The sequence below is a fragment of the Drosophila innubila genome (assembly GCF_004354385.1).
Source record: "Drosophila innubila isolate TH190305 chromosome 2L unlocalized genomic scaffold, UK_Dinn_1.0 4_B_2L, whole genome shotgun sequence".
Taxonomy (NCBI): Eukaryota; Metazoa; Arthropoda; class Insecta; order Diptera; family Drosophilidae; genus Drosophila; species Drosophila innubila.
The window spans coordinates 1,057,054-1,082,628 of NW_022995372.1; the positions used below are offsets into that span (position 1 = coordinate 1,057,054).

Sequence of the window (25,575 nt, forward strand, 5' to 3'; positions counted from 1 at the left end):
AAAATTTGTTGGCCAATGCACAATGGACAATTGTAAGGCAGCCAACGGGACTCTACACTGCGAGAAAACATGCCCTAAAATCAGAACTAAGAAATTTAGTCGAGATTTTTGAATCTGGAATTTTGAAAACAGATCTTGTTTATAAGAAAATTGCAAATAAGGACAAGTTCTTATTGACAAAAATAAAAATTCCTTTTTTTCTAAGACCATAAATATATGTATAAGAATAAATGTTCTTAAAATCTGAAAACAATAATTAAAAATTAACTAAGCCAGTTTTGGAACTTTAATATTTTAATTGTTGTTTTACTTTTATATAAGTCCTTTTTTTCTGGCTGTGTATTTTTATAAATAATTCTTAATCTGCGCTTGTTTTTTAAAATTAAAGTGGAGACTCTAACCAGATAATTAAATATTTATATTCTTATATTAAGAACTGAGACTATTTAGATTCATATTCTTAATATTAATAATATTGTCTTAAAATGGTCTAAGTTAAAAAACTATATATGTAATATGAATGTTCTTAATTTAAGAAGTTGGTCTATTTTTTTAGTGTACCTGCTCTTGGCCTCCAGATGATGATGGTCTAAGGAGATTCAGCTTCAAGCAAAATTATTCGCATAGCAAGCAAAGAAAATCTATTGAATAGACGAGAGCGAGAGGAAGCTTGAAAGTTGTTGCTCATCTCTGTCTAGGATTCTCCGACCTCCTTTCCTCTCTGTCTCCGTCTCCGTCTGTGTTTCCGTCTCTGTCTCCGTTTCTATGTAAATGCCTCCCCGGCAATTGGATTTGCGTATTCGGATAAACATTTCAATTGGCCGCATGCTTCATTACCCTCAACCCGGTATAGATTTGTGGGCCCCTCTCCTTTCCCCCTCTCCACCCACACTTTTCATACTTTTAGGCAACTTTTTCAATCTGGCAACTGGCAATGCAAAATCGCAAAAATAGTAAATGTATTGCAGAAAACGAAACACAACGAAAACTGTTGAAAATTAATTTCAAACAAATTTACAAAAATGCAACCTGCAATTGTTATTTCTCTATTTTCTCTCTCTCTCTCTCTTCTACTATATCCCTTCTTTTGGTATTTTTCTGTATGTAATGTAATATCGAGTTCAGATCCAACTTCAGTTACTAAATTATGCAAATTAAAATATGTACATATAATTACATATGTAAATCGCATTAATTCTACAACTCGACTAGCAATTCACTCCCAAAGTCGATATCAATTTGTGGTTAACATATCACAGAATTTTTTGTTTATTCAACTGTTTAAATTATTGTTTAATTCCGTTTAAATTAGCTAACAGTTGATGCTATGTAAATACCCTAGAAATATAGAAATTTGTCATAAATTAAATCTAATTTTCAAATATCAAAAATTCTCTTCTTTCTTTTCCATAAGAAAATTAAATTGATCTTAAGACAAACTCTTTTACAGCGTATCTGTTTGTCTGCTAGTCTACAAATTTATTGTTGCTTTTACTAGGCAAACGCGGAATGACCACAAAATGATTTTTATGGCCAAGTTAATTGAGGTCCACAGTGCGGTTTTCATTTGATTAAGTTTAATAATTACAAACGTGCGAATGCCAACTAGCTATTGACACTAGCTTTAAGATATTTTTTAAGTCAAGGGTATAAAATTAAATTTTACATGAATGAATGTAGAAAAGTACATATATTTGCAAATTCATGATTCGATTACTTTTATTGATTAATAAATAAGTTTAATTTTTGTTTTCATAGTTCTCAAGATTTCTTATAAATTTTACTTAGTCTGAATTTCGTGTTTCATCGAATTGAACGCTTCAAAATCGCTGTAGAAATACATCAACTATAAAATTTGCTTTATAAAACCCGCATTGAGGCATGGCCTGATGTACGATTTGCCTCCACGATTGATATTTTGGATTTACCTTTGGATATTTAATACTGATCTGTGAACAACTAAAAACATTCGATGATAAGAAAAACTTTGCCAGAGCTTAAAGTGAAACTCGCTTTTTCGATGAAAAATATAGAAGACATTAGAATTATACAAATTTTTATTTTGTTCTTTTTTTTTTAATGAATAATAGCACACAGCATGTATTTGCAAAAATTATTGATTCAATTACTTTTAATGCTTACTAAGCCACTAGATTAATCAATTTATTAATATTACTCAGTCTGAATTCCGCGATCTTTAAATCAATTTTTCTTTAATCACTAATAAAAAGTGAAGCTAGTTGACTGAATGTCGACATTATTAAAAGTGCGTTTTTTTAACACAAATATAGTTTTACATATTTTACTTTTACTTTTGCCCCCTCTTTTTTTGCTCCCTTTATCCCACTCTTGTTCTCGGCTGTTGTCCATATTTTCCTCTGATATATTAGTTACAGTTGCTGCCGCCGCTCAACAATTTTCTTTTCGGTTACTTATTCACGAAATGCAACACAGCTGAAATCATGGAAAAGAGCAACAACAACAAGAACAGCATCGACAACAAGAACAACAACAACAATTTTGGCCGCATGCTGCGGTGAGCCGCACACATCAACAGCCATGGCCCAAACCAACAACAGCAACAATTATAACAACAACAAAAAAAGTAAAAAAAAAAATGGTTGACCAAGCGAAAGTTATTTACTGCAAATCGACAAAGTGAAGCTCGGTTCGTTGGGGAAATGGGGGGGGTGTAGGGAGGGAGTGAAAAGAGTTAGCCATAGCATTGGCAACATTTGGCCCAGTTGCTCCATTTGACTTTAAATACGCTGCAAAGTGGAAAATATTCAATTAAAATTGCGAAATTAATTTAAAAACTAACTGCAACGACCAGGTAAACTTTTCAGTCAACCCTCTCTCCCCGCACTCCTTTGGATCTACCTGGTTAGCTCTCCCTCCACTTGAGTCGCATTGAGGCCACGGTGCAAATTAAAAGGCACCTCTTTTAGCCTTGCAGCTGTATTGGGGAATTTCGAATCGAATTTCGCTTTTCGATATCAGAAACTTTACTTTTGCCCCCCGCTTGACTGCCAGGCACAGCAATTGTCTGAACTTTTTACCATCAGAAGCTTTAAATTATAACTGAAACAATAGTTTAAAAAAAAAATGGAAATACAAATCTAAACTAAATAAAATGTACATCTAAAGTTAAACAACAATTGGCAACGAGTTGAGCTAACTGGCGAATAAAATCTATTCTACAGCAATTTTCGACAGTTTATGTTTAGTTCACAATCGAAATCAACTACAAAATCCGTGAACACAGGCTACATAAAATATAACGAGAAGCTATTCCTTAAAATATTGAGAGCGAACCATAACGAATATAAAACGAAAATGTTTTGATAAGCTACCCGTAAAAATCTTAAAATCTATGTGGCTACATAGTAACGAGAGAAAAATGAAGTATGAGATTAAAATAGGAAAAGCGGGTGACATCCATTGTGAAAGTACCTTCAAGTATTATATCAACGAGTTATTTTACTTTGGCGATACAAAATAACGAAAAAAGCGAGAAGTTATTTAACTAGAATTAAAAAAAACATTTAGATTATAATTCTAATTATATAATTATCATTGAATGGCAAATATATTCGAAAGAGCAACTAGTAACTAAAATTACGATATTTAACAGCTAGAACGAGAGTAAACGTAACGAGAGCAAATCTCAAACAAATCCGATTGAAATAAAAACCAATATTTAAAAAAATGTGAAAAGGAAATATGTATACAATAATTAGCGAGGATTAAAAGTAGCGAGAGCCGAGAGAATATATTGCCAATTTAAGAAATGAATTGAGAAGTTTAAAGAGAAAATCAAAAAGTGAATGTAAGCGCGAGTAAAAGTAACGAGTGCACAATTAAGCAACGAGTGAAGAACACAGTCTGGTCAACATGATAATAAACTGTTTATTATCAAACCAGATTGACTCAAATCACTCACTGAATGTAAAATCCAATGCACGTACTCATAGATAGAATCTCTAACAACATACACGTAGCTATGCAATAGAATCTTTAACAACACTGGTAACCGATTTGTTTGCAGTTTGCATTGTGATCAGCTGATACCCCCAAATTGACCAGACAATTGTGTTCGCTGTGAGTACACTCACTGGACATTGAATGAACTCATGGCTCATGTGCTTATCTGACCGCACATTAACTGCTTCAATTGCCGGAATGATTCAGTGGAGGGTAAAAGTCCCTTAACCTCTTTGCGAGTGCATTAGCTTCCGGTTATGTCGACGACAACTGAATCGAGTGAATCAACTGAATCGACTCAATCGTCTAAGTCGAGTGTCCTAAATTGTGGCTCAATTGCAATCCTTTGACTTCTCCTTAAACTTGCTGGCATTATGTTAAACGTTCATCCTCTGACTTATGCTCGTACACTGAGAAAAAAATGCCATCATAAAAGAAAGTATGTCCGCGTATGATTTTATACTGTTTTGTCTTTAATATTTTAAGATTGCTGTGTAGTCATGAATCGATATTAAATTTAAAATATGATGTAATTTTACCCAATCATAGTCAGTCTTTATACGAAAGACCGCAAATATATATTTTTTTGTGAATTTTTTTAGGTACATTAAAATAAAACAGAGATTTCGTTAAAAAAGTAGCTTTAGATTTTTTTATATATATTATATATATATTTTATTCATTATAAGTGAATAATTTGTACTTTGATGTAAAAGTACATTTATAGATTTTTACAAGAGTTTTGTATACTTAAACTATTATGTTCGAATTTTTTACAGACTGAAATTAATCCTAAAACATACTTGAAGTATACCAGAATAGTCTCAATTTAAGAATTCTAGACTTGCGAAAAGTGAATTAAAATAAAAAAAATTTCTTGCTTTTCTGAGTGTATGTATTCGTGTGCAATTATAAAGCATACCTTGCAAACGTATCTTTGGCTTATCTTTGCCACTCAACTGGCAACTGGCAACTCGTGCTACGTGCTGGGGCAGCTGCAAAGTAGGCAACAATAAATTATTTCATTGCTGCTGACCACAAACAGAGTTGAATGCTGTTGTTGTTGTTGCTGCCTCACGTCTGCTATTAAACTCGGCGTAAAAATAGCTTGAAATATGTAATTTTCCGGTTCAATTACAACGCCACATCAGCAGCAGAGGTTTCACTGTGTGGCAGTGTCAGGAATCCGCATATCCGCATCCACATCCACATCCACATCCGCAACATCCGCAGCAAGAAACCAAGATCTATGTCCGCTGATAGCAACTGGGCACCGCGATGTGCGCTTTTGCGATATGCGGCTCGGATAGCACTCAGTAATTTGTAGTAAATCTCTAGAGCACGTGAAAGACCCAGAGGCTATGGCAAAGGGGCGAGCTGTCAGGGTGGAGGGTATTTTGAATGTCCCGCTGCGGTCTGAAACATGAGCTGACTGCGTGCCGCATTTTAATAAGTCGAAACTTGAAATAACTCAATAGGTATTCAAGTTTCAGCATTTAAATCTGACTAAATTTACAAATAAAACAATTTAATTGAAATTGAGGACATTAATTTAACCCAATAAGAAAAAAAAAACGCTGAGAAGCAAAATATTTTTTAACTAATTCAATTAAATTTAAAAGCAGATTAAATTAGGAGACCAAAGGATGATCAAAATGACACTCCACATGAAAATTGGCTCAATTTTGACAAAGTTATGGAAGTTTGAAGTTAGATAGGTGTTGGACATAGTAACTTTACAATTAAAAATTTTTGTTGAATTTGACATGATTTAAAAAAAAAAAATGAAAGGTCTCAGAATCAAATTAAAAGTGTTGTTTTATACTATTTACGATATAAAGAGTTGATTAAAAGTGAAAACTTGAGATATAAAATTTTAAATTTTCAAAATATTAAAGGGGGGACCCTTAGCATCGAACCCATGATCTAGATTCTAGAGAACAATATTTTTTTTTTATTAACTAAATTTAAGTGCAGAATGAATTAAGAGACCAAACCATGATCAAAGTGAAATTCCGCATAAAAATCGGTTCAGTTATAACAAAGTTATGGAAGTTTGAAGTTGGTCGACTTTGGATCTATCAACTTTACAAGTCAAAATTTTTGTCAGATTTCACATGATTTTTTACAGAAAATTAAAAGGTATCAGAAACAAATTTCAAGTGTTGTTTTATACTAACTACGATATAGGCAGTTGATTAAAAGCGAAAACTTGAGACTTAAAATTTTGAATTTTCAAAATATCAAAGGGGGGACCCTTAGCATCGAAAAGGAAACCATGATCTAGAGAAAAATAATTGTTTTTACAAAATTAACTAAATTTAAATGCAGAATGAATTAAGAGGCCAAATCATGAATAAAATTACATTTCGCTTGAAAATCTTTTCAGTTTTGACAAAGTTATGGAAGATTGAAGTTGGTCAATCATAGCATGATATTTTAAATTAAAAATGTTTCTGTTTGCCACACTTAAAAATTAAGCTATACTAACAATTTAAGTTGCTCGAAAAATCAGCAGTGTTTCAAAGTTAATCTAATGTTAATGCTTACACAAGATACGCAGAAGAAGAAGCAGAAGACAAGCTTAGCTTCGAGCTGTTTATATTGCGATAGGTAAGCAAGGACATTTCATTTGGTTGAAGGAACCAACAGTTGATTTGCATAAGGCTTAAGATCAACAACAGCCTATGGGGAGCAGACTTGAAAAAGAGTACAAATGCTGAAAGGCAGAGAAGAAAAAGTAATACTCATAGTGGGAAAAATAAACCAAATCGATGCAGTAAAAAAAGGATGAAAAACAGGACGAAACGGAGTTGAGTGCTAAGCAAGTTGACTGCAAAAATGCCAGCAAGTAAATTTTAAACATCGCACGTGGCCATAAAAACCATGCGAAGCCAAAGACCAGGTCTAACGAATGTGCTAGCGAAAAAGAGAGGAGGAGGATAAGAGAAAAAGAGGAGAGGAAAAGAAGAAGACTGGCAAAGGAAACTACGTGTGGGGGAACTGCATTTTAGCGCCATATTTTATACACACTTAAAGTCACACACAGAGAAAACGACGGAAAATAAACGGGATGCAAACGGCAAGTGAGGAAAAAGGGAAGAAAAGCGGGGGAAAGTGGCTGGGGAAAATGGTGGAAAACGCTGCAGTCGCCGCAGTGTCAAAGCAAGAAAGGCAAACGGCAATGCGGGCAAAGATAAACGCGATAAACAGAGACAGACAACCAAAGAGAGACAGAGAGAGACAGAACGGAATTTTAAAAACAAAAGGTCAAAAAGTTTTCATACTGGTGAAAGCAAAAAAAAAAAAGAAGGAAAAGTGTGAAAAAGTGAGTGAAAATGGGTTAAGCAAATGCCAGGAGCACAACAAAAGAGGCCGCAAATAAAATGCAGGCCAGAGCCACGCCCACTTTACACTAAAGTGTCTTGTGTTCGCCCAAAAATATTGCGTACAACGTTGCGTTTAATGAATATTAATAAATGTGCCACTGAATTAATTAATGACACGCCGCATTTTCAATTAGCAACAAGACAACGCAACAAGACATTTAACAAGGCACCAGAAAAGGGGCGTGGCAGCGGGGCAGCACATGCCTAATTAAAATTTAATTAATTAACAATGCGATGGCCCAAAATTGGCAATGGAAAAGTGTCGAAATTCGACAAATGCCGCCATCTGGCGGACCGACGAAAGATTTGCCATTTTCCATTTTCCAAGATATATTTTCGTTTCAATGAAGAAGCATGTGGCACGTGCCGCATGCCACAACACATGGCTACAAAATCTATTGATTTCATTTTCATTTTCATCTCCTACTTATATTATTGTTGTAATTGTTGCTTCAATATGCCACATCATTTTCGGCTCATTAATCATTGGGCCATTTTCATTAGCCACGGCCAAGTTTTCTTGGCTCCAATTACAGTTAGGCTGTTTGGCCTGCTTCTTCTTCTTCTGCATCATACTGTGTCCAAAGATGAAAGCCATATGAAAATACTTTATAGAAAACCATAAATACTTGTTTTGACCACATTTTGTGTTTCATTATGAAATTAACAAAATCAACATTTTATTTCATTTGATTCACTGAATCGAAAGTAATCTAAAATCAATTGGAAAGCAGAATTTGAGAGAAGAATTAATACTATAAAAGTGTATGGCATTTTTAAATTTAATGGTTATCAAAAAAATTTCTAAATTAAAAGTTAATTTTATTTATAATTTGGTTTAAGTTTATTTTATTTTAATGAATAATTTTTAAATATCCCACGACTATTATACTTTCAATATTTCGTTTGTTTTTGGTCTCTTCTATTAAATTAATAGGAACAATCTGAATTTAATTATTTACACTTTTTTATTAAGACTTTTAAAGTTACTTTAGATTATATCTACATATATACAAGATACACAAGCTATTTTATTTTATAGTCTCTCAATGCAACACTTTTAACATCTAGACATTTTAATAAGCCCAAAACGGCAACTTCAATCAGTTCTCTTCCTTATATAAATCTTATCAGCTCTTCAGCTTTATAATTTTATTGAAAGACAAATAGAAATTTAAAAACGTTTTCTTGACAAAAAGTAACTGAATCAGATTTGTAATTGCCATTTTTTGCAGTCAGACTATAAAAATCAGATATAAGACATAACCCTCATATATTATGCAAAGAATATAAAGTCTTATGAGTTTAATATTCGCAGAGTAATAAATGATAACCCATTGTAGAATTTGCTATAAAAAGTTCTTTCAGTTCAGTCTTCGATAGAATTCGGTTTAATACAGTCACAAAAATGTTGCTGAAAATAATTTGCTTAGTTTTAATAATAAATTCATATGAATTAGTTTGTGAATCTATTCATATCTCCGAGTTTAATGAGACTAAAGCGTTTCTTTCAATTAGTTCTCAGTTAAACGAATTAAGGTAAGTCTCTTAAGTGTAAAATCTTCTTAAAACCCAAAATAAAAATATTTCAGAGATGAGTTAGAACGACAGGGAAAGTTGTCCAATGATATAATGAATTCAGTACATCTACACCATGTGAAATCATATGGGCAGAATTGTGCCGAGGCAACTGCCAATGCTAAACCTAGTGGTATCTACGAGATACTTATTCCCAGCTACAGTAAACACCATTTTAAAGTGACTTGCGATGCACACACTCAGGGAGGAGGCTGGACTGTGATTTTGAGTCGAGTGGATGGCAGTGTAGACTTTAATCGAAATTGGAATGTCTACAAAAAGGGATTCGGAGATCTGGATGGCGAGTTCTTCTTGGGTTTGGATAAAATACACGCTCTGACGGCGGAGAGAAGTCAGGAGTTACTTGTGCTTCTCGAGGATTTCGAGGGAGTTGAGAAATGGGAGACATATGAGAAATTTGCAATTGGAAACGAGGATGAACTATATGCTCTTCACACTCTGGGCAGATCCAATGGAACTGCAGGTGATTCACTCAAGAGGCAGCATACCACGAAATTTTCAACCCATGATCGTGATAACGATCGTTGGACGAAAAACTGCGCCGAGGCCTACAATGGAGGATGGTGGTACGAAAGTTGCCATGACAGGTATGAAGAAAATTTAATTGGGTTTTGTAGCGTTATTTACTTGAAGTCTTACAGCAAATTGACCGGCATATATAAAGACAAAACCCATGGTAAAGGAATAAATTGGAAGGAGTTTCGGGGTTGGGAGTATTCCCTAAAAAAGGCCGTAATGATGATACGGCCAAGAAAGTAATTACTAAACTTCTAAATGAAGCGTACTTTTAATTCTTGTAGCATGCTTTAATATTTAAATATATCTTAAATCTTATATATATTTGCATATTCATGATTCAGTTCCTTTGTAATGATTAATAACAATCTAATCACAATCTAAAGCTATAAGGAGCAAGAATTAATTGCTATGTGAACCAAATTTAATTGATGTACTCATCAGAGTGCCATTAGAGGGAATAAATGTGTCAAAAGTAGCGAAAATTGATCTTTTGGATTGGCGATGGAATGTTTAACATTAAAAGTTCTTGGTTGTGATCATTGGGAAGTCGATGAGGATTTTGTTTCTACACTTTTGGAAATATTGGAGGCAAGAGGCTTTCAACCTAATTGTCCATTTCAGCTCAATATCGAAACAAGTTATTTAATTTGGGTTAAAGTACTGTAAATTCACCAATTTACATCACTAAAAAATACCAAATTTTAACATAATAATTAACTTAAAATCACAATGTTCTGTAATACATCTTTTTGATATCCTTTCTCCCCATATTAGATACATATTTAAGTCAAACTGTCTTTATTTAACTGCTACTTGGATATGATTTCATAAAGTTCTGTCAAGTTTTTGCAATAAATTCATTTAGTGTCTAAACAGATTGATTGTCTATAAATGATCTCTGGTATGGATATCGTTAAAGGGAAAGCATTTCAAATGCGGCAACTAAATTCCAATCAAACTCAAAGTCAACTCAATATTTGGCAACAATTTGTGGAGCGATGCGAACAATGTTGCAACAAATGTTGCAACTTGCCTGTCAAACAGCCGGCGGAGAGCAAATCGAATGATGGAAGGACTGCAAGAGAGAGGGAGAGACAGGGCAGCAGAGTGAGAAGAGGGGAGAGGAAAGGAGAGGAGACTGCTTCCATGGGCACCACGTTCGGCACGTTGTTGGCCATTTGGCCATTTGGCACATTTGACGACAGTGACAATTATCGATCAGAGGCACGCACAATGCCGCTTAAATGGGGCAGTTGCAACGCATCGCATCCTTGGCCTCATTTGCATAAATGACGGCCATCCAACTGCCGCCCCTCTCCATTCTACCCTTTTTCCGCCCCTTGTCTACTGCAACTTTCCCGTTTCGAAAGGGCCACAAAAAAAGAGTGAGAGAAACTGTGTTGCCAATTTAGCTCTTTTATAGCTAGCTATTCTGGCTATTTTACTCTCTGCGAACAGAAACAGAAATTTTAAATTGCAAATGTTAAAATATTAAAAAAGTAGACTTTAATTAATGTTTTAAAACAAAAAGTAAAAACCGGACAAAAACAGGTTCAAATTTAACTATGTTTTGGTTGATATTAAACAGCAACAACCTTTTTACATCTGAAAAGTCTGGCAACACTGGCTTCAACTTATCATTTTGTGCGTTGCCTTTGCCGTTGTTGCAACTATTGTTGCAATAATAGCCCTTAAACATTTACGGCCTGCGTCATGCAATCAAAGGGATTTTGTTGCATGTCCTTGTTGTTGTTGCAAGTGCTTACTTTGCGGCTTTATTTATTTAAGCAACTTTAAGCTGGACTAAAGCAGCGGGAGTATAGAAGCAGAGGAGCGGTGGGAGGGAGCGTGGCTAAATCAAAGCTGCTAAATGAAATGTCTTCATTAAATTAAACTGGCGACGAAAATGAAAATGACGAAAAACGAATAAATGAAATGCTTTTGAGCCATGTTTTATGGGCCAAGGCAAAAGAAATATGCGGCTGTGATCAGCGAGGGGTAAGAAGGGGGAAGAGAGGAGACAGCAGCTGCAGTGACTTTCCTTCTTCCTTCTTCTTCACTTCTTGCCTGCTTCATATTATCTAACAACCTCGAGTCGGGGCCAGTAATTGCCGAGAGTTTTATTGCCAAATTTTAGAGCTCCTAAGTCTACGTCTAACGTCGAACATTTGTCAGGACAGAGGCGCCCCTCTCTCTCTCTCTCTCTTTCTCTCTCTGTCTCTCCCCCTCTCCCTCCCTCTCTCGCACTCTCTGCTGACTCTGCCTTTCTCAATCTTTTGGCATTTGGTCATAAATTTTGGCACTTGACTTTTCGCGTGGAATTCATTAGTTTTTCTGGCTCGAGTCAAGTCATTGCTGAGGGCAAATTAAATTACGTTTAATTGCTTGGCTCATAACTTGGCCAAAAGTGAGACAGAAAGAGTCCTTTTAAGATTGCAGTCTGCCATTGATAATGGTCCCATATGTTGTTACACTGATACAAAGAATCTGGTTTTCAAATTAAGTTTTGGTCTAATGAAATCGTCAAGAACATAAAATTCTTAAAGTTAGAAAACACAACTAGATTCTTAAAATTTTTCAAGACACAAATATAAGCAAAGTAAAGGAATAAATTTTCTAATTTATAGACCAAACAGGATTAACAAACAAAAAAAAAGTTAGACAGGTTTAAGATTTTGTTCTTATATATATAAATTTTGTTCTGTCTGATATTTTTGAAAATACTTTTCCAATATATATTTAATATTTTTCCAACAATTGAACATTTTTATTCTAATAAGTATAAAGCCTGCGGTTTTAGATAAATATTCTTAATATTAGTAACTTGGTCTTAAAATGGTCCTATTGTAAGAACAAAATATGGAAGATGAATGTTTTGGATTTTAGAAGTTGGTCTCATTTTGTCAGTGTACTGCTATCTACTTCTTCTTCTTCTCATGCTTTTGCAGTCAACTTATTTGTCATCATTTGACAAATGTCCAGAGAACTTTCTTACTTTCTTCAAGTGGTTGCAAGCAACTAAATTTAGTTGCAGCTGCTAACCAAGATTGTGTCAGCCTGTTTCTGACAGCTAGAGAATATATATTTTTGTTGATTTTCAAGTGAACTTGAAGACAGCTCAACTGATAAGTGCGAGAGAGAGAGACAGAGAGAACTGCAAGCGATAGCTAATATAAATGCATGTAATACATTTTGGCCAGGCCAAGACCAGCACTCAAGCGACTTTATGCCACCGAATGTGGCACAGGCACAGCTGAAGTGGACACAGCACAAGTGGCAGCTGCAGTTACTTTAAGTGTGTGTGTATGTGCGTGACTGTATTGGTTAGTATGAACATACATTTGCCTTAGAAGCTTTGCGCTGAGCTTTGAGATTTCACACAGACACTGTGTGTGAGAAAAGCTCAGTGAAATCTCAACTCATAATCTAAGCTCCTGCTTTTTCCACCCTTATTTATTAAAGTAATGACCGGAAAACATTCAGGAATTATTTTATTTTATTTAGTTAGTATCGACCAAAATCAATCTACATCAAGAAATATATAATTAGTTTAAGTTGGAATACAATTATAAGATAATAAAACAAATATATCAAAATATAACTTTCTTATGATAATCTTTTTTAAGCTATTTTATTTTAGTAGATATAAACATAATCATGCTATATAATAAAATAAATTTCAAAATTTATAATACATTTGCAAGGGTATCAAATCTTCGGTCCACTCAATTCTTTGACTTGAGATATTTAAATGCAACTTACTTTCCACTTAATCATCATCTTGGCAATTGCTACTTCACTCGAGTGGTTCCCATTGTTCTAGAACTTGTTCTATATCTTGTTCTCCTTCATGTTTTGTTGGGCCCTTGACAAACACTTGCCCAAAAACTGACTGAACTTGCTGTGCAAAATTTCATGCAATTCATAAAAATTAATTAAGAACTAGCTGAAGATGAAGCTGAAGCTAAGCTGTGGCTGCTGTCAAACACTTGACCACGCGCCAAGTGAGCCAACACAGCTTGAGACTCCTCTACTCCCCTTTTCTTCCTTCTTCTTCCTCATTCTCCACTCTTTTGACTGGCACTCGAATGCTACAAGTTATTGCCAGTGTTATTGTCTTCTTGTTATTTCAGACTATTGACCAGTTTGACTCAAGTTGTTTGCCCTCTAACACTACACTGAAGAAAAGTCCAACTTCTAAAATCAAGAACATTCGTCTTAAATATTTAACAAATACTAAAATACCAGCTCTTATTATAAGAATAAGAATATGAAATTGTTGTTTAAGAATAAATATATTATTTTTTAAAGTGAAGTGTTGGTTAGAGTCGCCTCTTAAGAAAGCAAGTGAGGGTTCGAGTCCCACTCTTGCCAAGGAAAAACATAGTTAAATAATATGTATATATAAGTTATATAAAAAAAAATCAACAATAAATAATAATAAATAAAAACCAATTTTCTTAGTTTTGAGACCAATATCTTGACATTAGAACATTTTTTGCCAGTGTACTTTGCCCTCAAGTGCAGTTTCCCTTCTAGAGGGAATGTCGTCAACAACTTGTACATTATTTCATCTCTTAAAATTATATCTTCTATGTCATTAGTTTGCTCATGCTGTTATTTCATTTTTCACTCTCAAGACTCAGACACAAGTCCCAGCTGATGTTTGACCACAATCCAGGAGTCTAGAAAGACTCTATCTCTCTGTCTCTTTATCTCTGTTTCTGTTCTTCCTGAGGCTCCAGATAAATTTTCAGCTTTTACTCGAGCTCTTGCCACAGTTGTTGCAAGTTTGCAACATAAATCGCCGTCAAGTGTATTTAAATTCGCATTTGGACAGTTTTCAATTGAGTTTCGACGGTTTCTGTGGTTCGGCAGAGATGCCGAAAAGTATGCAACACTAATTATAAGTTGGCAACCGCACTCTTGGCCCATTACCACGCCAGATTAGACAATTTCGGCAAGTTTGATTTAACAGCACTTACCAAAAGTATCCTTCCTATACCATGCCTTGGTCTCAACTAAAAGTCAAAGATGTCTCGACCCATTTCTATATCTATGCCAATTTATAGATAGCACAAAGACTGTAGGTTAAACTGAGTTTAAAGTGCCAAAAGTCGCGAGACGAGTTACGAGTTTTTGCTGCTAATGAAATAAAGATGCCCGCTGCATCATCGACTTCAAGTTTGAGGGGAAAATGGAAAATTTAATGCTACTGTAGAGTAAAGGGAACGAAACATTTCGAACGCTGGCCCAGGACTCATTTCAAAAGTTTGCTAATGGTTTTAAGCGTAATGAAGCCGGAAATTAGTAAACATTTTGCACAGTGACACCAGATGTACTTGAATTGCATTTCAGAAAATCCTATACTATTTATAATTAAACTGTCCAATATTCATAAGAGGTTTTAAATCAATAAGGTCCCAAAGACTTGTAAATCGGTTTACAAATCGCAAGCTTTTTCATCACAGATGCGAAAATATTTCTTAATATATCTCAAAGTCGAGTCACACAATCTGCTCTAGTTCCTTATTAAATTTCTGCTGAGCTCCTCAGACCCGAAATGATAATAATAATAGTTATTTTGAAAAAAATCTTTAACGATTGTTATTAATGCATTTATTCAACGCTTTAATTAAATTGATTACTTCACTGTTTAATAATATTGAACCACAGTTTGTGCTCACTTCTATTGCATCAGTATCTTTCTCTCTAGCTCCTTCGGAAGCTGTAGTTGTTATTGTTTTTGTTCTGTTTAAAGGGTAAGCCATCATCAAGGAGTGTGTGGGATAATTCTCCGTCTCTTTCCCTACTCGTCTCTCTGCCATTTCTCTCACTTGCTTAGGAGTTCTCATTGTCTAGCCGAAGCTTTTGTTAGTTAATTCATTTGAAGTTTGCAACTAAAAGTTTTAATGTTGCCGCTTTGAATTTGGCTAAAATGGATAATTATTTTAACAAATTGTGCAAAATGCTTAACAAAAACTTGCCAACATCCTTTGGTTCTAGCTCCTGCTGCGGTTGTCTGTGCAAATGCCTCCTTACCTTGGCAGGGAAGAAGTCAGGAGTCGGGCTTAGGCTACAAGTTGAACTGTTGAACTGTTGAACGGTGAACACAACAACAACCACAGCTCATAACTCACAACTCAAAACTCAACACACCGCAAAAAGTTTGAAGATGCTGCTGCCACCGCACCACCGCATCACCTCATTCCCTCAAACACCCACCACAGGCGCTTAACTACTTTGCCACGCCTTCAGCCCACATTTTAATTAGTCGCATTTGTTGCAAAGCATCCAATTTAATGCACTTGAAATCATTTTGCAAAGTTTCCGACAACAATCGTGACTGGCAGTATGAGTGCTATGATGGGAAATTATGGCAAAGGGGGATTAAGAGAAAAGTAGTCAGAGGAGTCACATTTAAAATCCGAGTGGCAAATGAAATAATTGCTAAACGTTTTAAGCATGCAAAGCGACAATATTTAACAGAGATACATGTCAGTTCTGGCATACTAAAGCTCTTGAATTTCACCTTTTATTCAGAAATTAAATAGAAAGAGAAACATAAAAATGAAGCTCATTGAAGTAGCTTTTATAAACAAATAATACAAATTGCTTTTAGTCATCAAATAAAAATGAGAATTTAAGCTTGCGAAAGTGAGGAGAAAAATATGTAAGGCATTCGCAAAATCAATATAATAATATTAAAATAATTAATATAATTTTAAAAATAGTAAGACTATAAAAATTTGACGATTTCGCGGAGAAATTGTTTTGGGCGGGTGTGCACACAGTTTCTAAATATTGTACTTATAAAAGGGATGGTAAGGGGGGAGGTAGGGGTCTGGCGGATGGGGGTATGGGTAAAATCAACGACAGAGAGTGCGTCATTTGTTGCTGTGTTGCCTACGTGCATCGCATGGCGATTGTCGAAAATTTCCGGCAATGGGCGCAACTTTTAACACAATTTATAAACGCAACACAATTTATAGAATTTTTGAATTAAATGCAAAATATACAACTAAACGAATTGTGTTTCTCTTACCAATAGCCTGCATAAAAGTTGAAGCAATCCCCTGCTTTCTCCTCTCTCTCTCTCTTTCCCTTACCTCTACTTGCCACACAGCTGGAAGCAAACAGCAGCCGTTTTCTAGCTTGTGGCAATTACTCGTACCGCAGCAAGAGGCCACTGCAAAAGTTGTGCCAAAAACTCGCAAACTCTGATGCGAGTTTAGTAGTCGAATCCAAGCTGAAAACATTTTAAATAAGAGCATATTCGTATATGTATTTATTTATAGATAGGAGCATTACGTGTGTATAATATTTTCAGCTACATATTTTTACGCTTTTGGAATCCACATATTTAATTGATAACATTTTACAATTGCATTTACATAATTGAATAATTTGTGAGTCGAGCATAAAGCGATTTGAATTTCAAATTCCCTTTTACTATCCTAACAGAGGCTTATTGTACTATTTTTGAGATATTCATGTTTTTTGGACTGTTATTCCACTCTTGATTCAGATAAGCTTAGCTTAGATTGCTTAATATAAGAGCTCATCAATCCACTTATATATTTATCAAAAGTATCTATTGTATATTTTTGCAATTATTAGATTGTCTAGAAGGGTATTCAATATTCAATATTGTCAGAGCAATGTTATTACTTTGTATTAATTGTAATTTTATCACACTTGCTACATAATTAGTGAATTTTTTGCGAAATAGCATAGAAAATATCAATTACAATCAAATTAGAATTATAATTAAATATTTTATTTACATTGGAATCGAATTATTTACTCATGCACAACATATTAAATTCAAGATAAAAACATTTTTTAAATAAATTTTCAATAAAAGAATTTTAGATTATAAAGGGAGGAAACTAAAATTGAATGTATTGCTTTAATTTCATCTGCTCGAGGTTAATTTTTTCTTCCTGTCTGTTAACAACATTTGCGTGTTGAGTCATTTTTTTGTTGGAGAAAATCAGGCTCAGGCTTTATATATGCATTTTTTTGTGGCTTATGCATATTTATGCAATTAAAATTGCAAATATGCTGTAACACTACAACACGTCCCATTTTCTTTCCCTTTTCCCTTTATCCAACACTTCGAAGAGAGGCCTCAAATATTCTTTCTCCTATTTCATTTGTTCCTTAAAATGAATTTAAAAATCGTTTTAAATTCCCCTCACTCTACATTTTCCTGTCACTGCGAAGAACGTTTTTAAATATGTAAGCGCCTAAATGTATGTTACAGTTATTCTTAAGTCAAGATCTCAACTTGATAATTTTATTTATAATTTTACCAATCACCAATGACTCGTTGATAGTTGTAATTGATTTGCAATATATCTGAATTTGGAATAAACGCAAGCTAAAAAAATAAATAATTTAAAATACATCTAATATAAAAGATATTTTACTCACTTGCGTCATCAAGTTGTCATCAGGGCTAGTTTCGATATTGAGCTGGAATGGCCGATCAGGTTGAAAGCCTCTTGTCTCCAAAACAGACAATAGTTTGGGAAGGAATTCCTCAGCGATGTCACAATTATTAAAACTAAGAACTTTTAAGGAAGAACATCCTTTGACCAGTCTCAATAGATCAATTTGGGTAGGGTTTGTCAGATGTACTTTTTCTAATGTCATTTTAAGAAGTACATGACAGGCTCTTTGATGACATGGCCGACAGGCGAGTTCTTTGACAGCCCGAAGTTCAGTTAGGCGTACAAATGATGTATCTTTCACAATTAAATACGTTAAGTCAAGAACTTCTAGCTGATCATTGTATCGGCTGTCCAATTCCCAGTCAAAGTAATATTCTGATCTAACACAAGCCAGGTATATCAACTTTGAAAAGTATGGAATAAAGGATCTATTATAATTTTTGTAGTTTCCTATTATCAGTTTCTCCAGATTTGTGCAATGTTTGGACAAACTAATTAACGTTGTTGTCTCAATACAATGTACATTTAATTTACTTAAATTTCCAAGTAAAGTGGAGAGATCAGTAACATCATCGGCTTCAATTGAACCGATCTTCAATTCCTTCAATTGAATCAATATATTTAATTGCTTTCCTGCAATAAATTGAATTATTATAAAATTCTGGAAAAATTAAATTTACTTACTCTCATTCTTATTCAATACACTGGCATTTAGGTTTAGACAACGTAATTTTGTTAGACATTGCAAGGATTTAAAAATATAGTTATTTATACGATTCCGTTTTAAATATATATACATTTCAATATCCTTAATCATTTCCAGTTTTGGCAAATTGTCTTCAAGTTTCTTTGTATTTTCTTCTGAAACCACAAAAAATATGTGCTCCAAATCGGGGCAGAATTTACCAGCAATTTCTATTAATTCTCCTGAGTCAACACAATTAAATCTATTGTTAATTGAGGTTACACTAGATCCCCACCAATTCAAATAAAAATGCCAATATTTGATATATTCTCTATTGCTGAAAAAGCTAATTTCACTTTGAACTTTTTTACGACTGGAATAAACAAATGCATTAAAAAGATTTGGATGAGCTCTGGCAAAGTTTATCTTATCATCCAATGATTGAAGTTGTTTGAAGATAAGTATTAAAATATCCAGGGTTAAATCGAAAATGTTAATATCCATTTTATCGCTAATTAATTCCGGTTAATACAGCAAGTGTTTAACGTTCGATTCGATCAATCGCGAGTATCAGACTAAGTAATTGTTTTAAAATATCTTGAGAGCTATTACATAGTGATTAAACTTCTGGTTTATTAATCATTATAGGAAATAAATCACAAATATGCAATTATACATAGCATATGCGTAATACGAATTCCCTCAAAAATCTATAAATATTGGCCTCTACACTGTCAGTCGGTTGGACAAAGGGATTTATATATGTGATATATATATATAGATTTTATAAAAATAAGCTCGGAAATAGAGAAACATACTTGAGAAAGAACAAAGTTAAAAAGTTAATCATTAATAAATCTATAAGCAATATCAATCCATATATATATTTATATGTTATATTCCAATTTAGTTTAAGCATTAATATCTATGACTTTACATTTACATCTCCTATTTTCAAACTATTTATATGTTAATCTATTCATATAGAATATTTTAAAACTAATGTTAAACTCCTTCTATCTTTTAGTGTGTTCTTTGCATATTCTTCTTACTATTTCTCTTTCTCTCTCTCTTTAGCTCTCTCTCTCTCTCTTGTTAATATATATACGCAAATTACGCTGCTTGAAATCAATTGGATACAGATTAGAGGATGTGATTTCTCAAGTGCTCGACAGTTTTTGAATTGAATGTGAGCTGTGAAAATTGTTTGGTCTTGTTGCCACAACACGTTGCAAGTGTGTGTGTTGCCATCACAATTCTTGACTAAGATTGAATGCCCATCGAAGTGACAGAGAGCAGAAGAAGAAGAGGAAGAAGAAGAAGAAAAGGAAGATGGTATGTCGCTGCAATGTCAATTGGATTTGCATTGACACACAATGCGAGGCGTGTGGCATGTGGCATGTGGCAAGTGGCAACTAGGGATTGTAAATGGTTGTGATGCAGCTTCTGGTTTTGTTTTGATTGGTTGCGGCATAAATTTGCAATAAATTGCAGCGTTGTATACACAATGAAGACATTACGTATACGCCACGTGATGCCTGCCACACGGAACGTGCCACAAGCACGCAAAATGTATTTGAAACGGAAACAGCTCAAGGAAAATACGATTACGATAAAGGCCAGCACCCAAAACCGGGCCAAGGGAATCGGCGTTGAAGTCGAGGACGAGAAGCAATTTGTTGAGTGCGCCGTGTGTGCAACAAGTGCCACAAAACGAGGGTGGCAACTATCAAAACTACACTGATAACAAACAAAATGTTTCAAGGACAACATTTTGGTCTCAGAACTTAGAATTTTGGTCAAAAAAATGTATAAAAACATAAAATTCTTAAAGTTAGAAAACACATTTTGCTTTTAAGAACATTTCAAATAAGACCAAAAAAATCCTTCCTATATAAATATAGGAATAATAAGAAATGGGCAAATTTATAATATTTTAATTGATGCTTTATTTTGATATTTATACATTTTTATCTGCTATTATGAAAAATATTTCTCTTAAATAGATTTTTCCTTCGAATTTCACACAACGCCGTCCCATAAAACTGTCTCAGCTATGTTGTGTGAAAATTTCAGCCTCCTAGGTCTTATGGTTTGGGCTGTGCGAATGGTTTGAATGAGCGAGTAATATTTTCCTAACAATTAAGATTTCTAATTTAATTTAATTTCTACATTAGGAACTGAGATTTTTAAGATAAATATTCTTAATATTAGTAGTTCGGTCCTAAAATTGTCTTATTTCACGAACCAAATACGTAAGATGAATGTAGTTGGCTTTAGAATTTGGTCTTTTTTTTTCAGTGTAGTCGAGAGCAACTACAAAGAAGAGGAAGAGAGAAAAGTGTGGGAGAAGAAGAAGAAGTTACAAACATTGCTTGCAGAGGGCGGGACGCATAAAAATTTATGATTATGTTAAAATGTAAAAGTGCCAAAGGGGCCAAAAAAAAAAAGAGTAAGAAATTGAGTAAGAGTGAGAAAGTGAGATAGCAGCAGGTGAGCGAAATTGTGTTAATGTTGCAACTGCAAAGAGTTCACCTGGCAAGATGTTGCTTGCCTCCTTTTCCCCCTTTTTCTCTTCATCTCTCTCTGTCCCTCTGCCTTACAATATGATTCTTGTGCTCAACGAAAATGCGACAAAACTGATGACGACAACGTCTCGCGAGCGAATATTATGCCAAATAATGGCACTAAAACAATAACAACAAGAATAGCTGCAACAGCTGACAACTGTTTGCTGCAATTTGTCATACCCTGTAAGCATAGCACGACCCGAAAGCGGGTATGCAAATTTCAAAACTGTCCTAACACTATCGCATCTTAACCGATTTTCTTGAGGTATGTCAATATTTTCATTATTTAACAAACTCAATTTTTTCCCATCACTAATTTTTTTTTATACTTTCCATATTTGTCTTTAAAAACTTCAAAGTTTCATAACTTTATCAAATCTTAACCAAAATCCTTGCGGAATATCAATTTTGTCATAATATGACATCTGTTTTCATTCTGGATTAAAATTGAAAAACTCTATTTTTATTCCATCAGTATTCATTTTTTCTGTACTTTCCATATTTTACCCTTGACATTTCTTCAAAAACTTTAAACTGTCAAAACTTCGTCAAATCTTATCCGATTTTAATGCGGAATATAAATGTTGTCATAATTTAGCCTCTAATTTGATTTCGCATCTATTTTTTATATCTCTGTCCATTTTCTCTTTATGTTATTTTTCCCTTGACACTACTTCAAAAACTTCAAATTTTTTACAAAAGTTATTAGTTTATATAGGGTATCTGCTAGTCTTACTCTTGCAACTCTTACCATACTATCTGTATTTTCTTACTCTAACACGTGACAGTTAACATATCTCAGAGAGAGAGAGAGAGAGAGAGAGACAGAGAGTGAGACTGAGAGAGAGGAAGAAAACCGCATAAGACATTGCAGCAGAGTCAGAGGCAGTTTTGTTTAACTTTTAACTTGGCTGGATTTGTGTCAGCTGCTGTCATCGGTTTAATGGTGGCTAAGGGAAGGGCGGAACCAGCGGGAGGTCAGAGGTTAAACAAACTTTGGCAAATGTCGCTGACAAACAGCTGTGGCCCCAAACGTCTAGACAACTTTACGAGTCTGATTCTGTCTAGGTTGTAAATTACATATTTGCTAGCATTATCTATGACAAATTAAGGTTTTTCCAATAGAAAGAGAGAGAGAGAAAGGGAGAAAAATAAATTTACGAAGTCAAAGATCAGCTTGGAGTTTTGTGTTATTGGAAATACCTTAAATAATACTTATATCGAAAAAGGACAGAGTATATAAATGAATTAATTAATTTGTTTATTTAATATTTTATACATTTAAAAGTTTATTTATTTGTTAATTTATTTAACGTTGACTTAAAACAGTTGACAGACAAATAAAAATTATTAATTTAAGTTTACATAAAGTAAGAAAATTTGGGTCGGCTTTTCAATGTCAATGTTTTTAAATTTGACATTATTTCTAGCCAAAATATCTCTGATATAGACTTGCCTATGATTGCTAAACTAACAATTAAAATTTACAATATTATAATATATTTGAATTCATAGCTGAAGAGACAAAAAAATTTAGTTCAATCAAGTAGAATTTACTTATCTTAGAGAAAAACAATTTTGTTGTTATTTTTAGAGTTTCAATTTGAAATTTAATAAAAATAATTTTTTTTAAGTGCATATAAAATGTATAAACTATTTGTGGTTAATTTTACTAAACTAGTTGATATTTTCTCTACGTTTCAAGTATCCCTTATAGGTGCAGAAGGTTGTCAGACATAACATTTCTCCTTCTTTAATATTCTTTCAGGATCTCATGTTTGGAACAGAAGGATTCCCACTTTAGAATTAACAAATATATTTCTTAATGGAAGTAGCTTATTGCAGCACTTTATAATCAGCTTCTGTCAAGGAGCTCAAGTTTATAACACAACTTTATTGACATTCCTTCAATATCCTTTATTCCTATCTCTCTGTAGACTGTGGCAATAGATAGAAATTCCGATTGTGCTTAGATTTCAGCTTGAATACGCTTTACAATATCTATCTCAACTCACTTATTTCTTCAGATTGTTGGAAATGATTTCCTGCGAAGGCTGCAATCACATCCGCATCCGTATCCACATCCGCAATCCGCCTTCAATTCTTTCCTCCCCCTCGCAAACGTCGCCCGGCTTTAAGCTGCAGCATCAAATCGATTATGTTGCTATTACTTCCGGCAGTTGTCGCTGCCAGATGCACATCTTCCTTCCCCTCCTCATCTCCTTCATATCTTACACGCTACATGCTACCTTAAGCATTTTCTGTGCAATTTCAAGAGCTAACAGAAAACGTAAGTTACAGATTTTTTAACATGGCAGGGTTCGAACCCAGATATTTTTTCAATCTGTAGTTCTAGTTATGTGATAGGTCGGCGACTCTAACAGTTGAGACACGGGACCACACATGCGATCTAAATTTTGGCAAAATAAAGCATTAATCTCTATCAAATCTTCCAAACTGACAGGAGAACAATCTTGTGGTTTATTAAATCATAAGAAGGTATTGATTTATGGATGTATTAAAAATATATAGTATAAATATACATAAAAGATCTTAGGCTAATTATTTATAAAATGCCTTCTGTTTGGATAATTTCAACAACTTATTACACTCAGCGGTTATAGTTTTATGCACAAGATCTAAAAAAATTAAAATGAATGAAAGCCAATTTTAAGACTGTTTTCAATCAGTTCAGAAGATAAAAATTGTCAAAAACCGATGTAGTTAACGGGATAATTGTAAGTTCAAAAGAGTTGAATTCGGAATAGATCCAAGCTGAAATAAAATAAAGAATTAACTAAATATTATTTTCTGTATAAAGCTGCTTTATTAAAGCATATTGTATTTACTTTAGTCAGAAAAGTTGTTTTATTTTCAATGTAGGTTGACAAATTTAGCTCGAATGGCCGATCTGGTTGAAATCCTCTCACTTCCAACGTATTCAATAGAATGGGAAGAAATTCATTATCAATCTTATCAAAATCGCAAGTCAAATCCTTTAATGATAAACACTCTTTCACCAATCGCAAAATATCGATTTGGGTAATTTTTTTATTGATGCATATCTTCTCTAGTGGTATTTTGGCAAGTTGATATACTAAATGTGATGGTATATCATAACAGATGAGATGTTTGAGAGCACGAAGTTCAGCTAAGCGTGCGATTACTTCAGCGTCCAAAGATAAATAATTCATGTCAAGAACTTGTAAATGCTTATTGTATCGGCTGCTTAACTTGCGAAAATTATAATCATAATTACATATTTTGAGGTATATAAGTTTCGGAAAATGTACAAGGAAGGAGTTAGAGGAGTGTAAATGAAGCTTCTCCAGATTTTTACAATGTTCAGCCAGACGATAAAACGTTTTTTTATTCGGGTAGGTGACTCGTAACACACGAATATGTCCAAATAATGTGGATAGATCACACACGTCTTCGGCTGCTATAAAACTTATATATAATTCTTCCAATTGAATCAATTTGTTCAATTGCTTTTCTGCAAAATAAGAAAATTATTAAATGATTCTTCTTATGGAAAGTTGACTTACTTTCATTCTTGTTAAGTCTTACAACAAAATCCAAGTGTAGAGAACGTAGATGTGTTAAGCTTTGTAACGATATAATTAGTTTTTTTTTACCACACACTTGTTGACAACATTTCAATACAACTTTTTTAATCATTATTAGTTTTGGCAAATTTTCTTCAAGTTTCTTAATATTTTCTTTTGTGAAGCACAACCTTATGTGCTCTAAATTGGGACAGAGATTAGCAGCGGCCTCCATAAAATCTCCTGAGTCAACCTTATCATCACTATTGTCGATTTTGGTGAGACTTGGACCCCACCAATCTAAATAAAAATTCCAATGTCTTGAATATCTTTTATGGACAAAGTCAATACCACTTTTAATTTCTTTTCGGTTGCAATAAGCAAATACATCCCACAGTTTTGGATGTGCTGTGGCAAATTTTTTCTTGTACCCGACTGATTCAAGTTTTTCACAGATATGTATTAGAATATCAAAAGGTAAATCCAAAATGTTAATGTTCATTTTATAGTTAATTTCTTGCGACTGCGAGTTTCAAGCATTCGATTCGATCAAACGCGAAATTAAGACTGAGTTATTTAAAAAAAAATCTTGCGACTTATAAAATAAGAGATTGGTTTTGTGGTTTATTAATCATTAATAAATAAATCATAACTATAAATATATGTGTGTTGCGAATTAGCTCTATCCTAATATTTCCTGAAAATAAAAAACCATATTTAAGAAAGATATCTAGAGAGCTAAGCATATTGTATTGCACTATTAAAAGTATTCGAATCATAGCTTTATTTTAATTTCGTACTTATGTTATTATTGATAATATT

At 33.8% G+C, this 25,575-nt stretch overlaps 1 protein-coding gene and 1 long non-coding RNA gene across 2 annotated transcripts; one reads left to right on the forward strand and one right to left on the reverse strand.

Moving 5' to 3' along the window:
• Window positions 1-8,764: 8,764 nt before the first annotated feature.
• Window positions 8,765-9,966, forward strand: LOC117780249 (techylectin-5B-like). Its single transcript, XM_034616700.1, has 3 exons — window positions 8,765-8,912; window positions 8,966-9,559; window positions 9,614-9,966. The coding sequence occupies exons 1-3, from the start codon at window positions 8,782-8,784 to the stop codon at window positions 9,729-9,731; spliced, it is 843 nt and encodes a 280-aa protein (XP_034472591.1). The 5' UTR covers window positions 8,765-8,781; the 3' UTR covers window positions 9,732-9,966.
• Window positions 9,967-23,707: 13,741 nt separating this feature from the next.
• Window positions 23,708-24,596, reverse strand: LOC117780251. Its single transcript, XR_004617068.1, has 2 exons — window positions 24,055-24,596; window positions 23,708-23,980 (listed from the first exon to the last, which is right to left on the reverse strand). It is a non-coding gene; the product is annotated as an uncharacterized LOC117780251 (long non-coding RNA).
• Window positions 24,597-25,575: the final 979 nt, after the last annotated feature.

Coding starts and splice junctions, on each gene's coding strand:
- LOC117780249 (XM_034616700.1), top strand. CDS start 8,782: ATGTTGCTGAAAATAATTTGCTTAGTTTTAATAATAAATTCATATGAA. Junction 8,913..8,965: donor TCTCAGTTAAACGAATTAAG/GTAAGTCTCTTA, acceptor AAAATATTTCAG/AGATGAGTTAGAACGACAGG. Junction 9,560..9,613: donor TACGAAAGTTGCCATGACAG/GTATGAAGAAAA, acceptor GAAGTCTTACAG/CAAATTGACCGGCATATATA.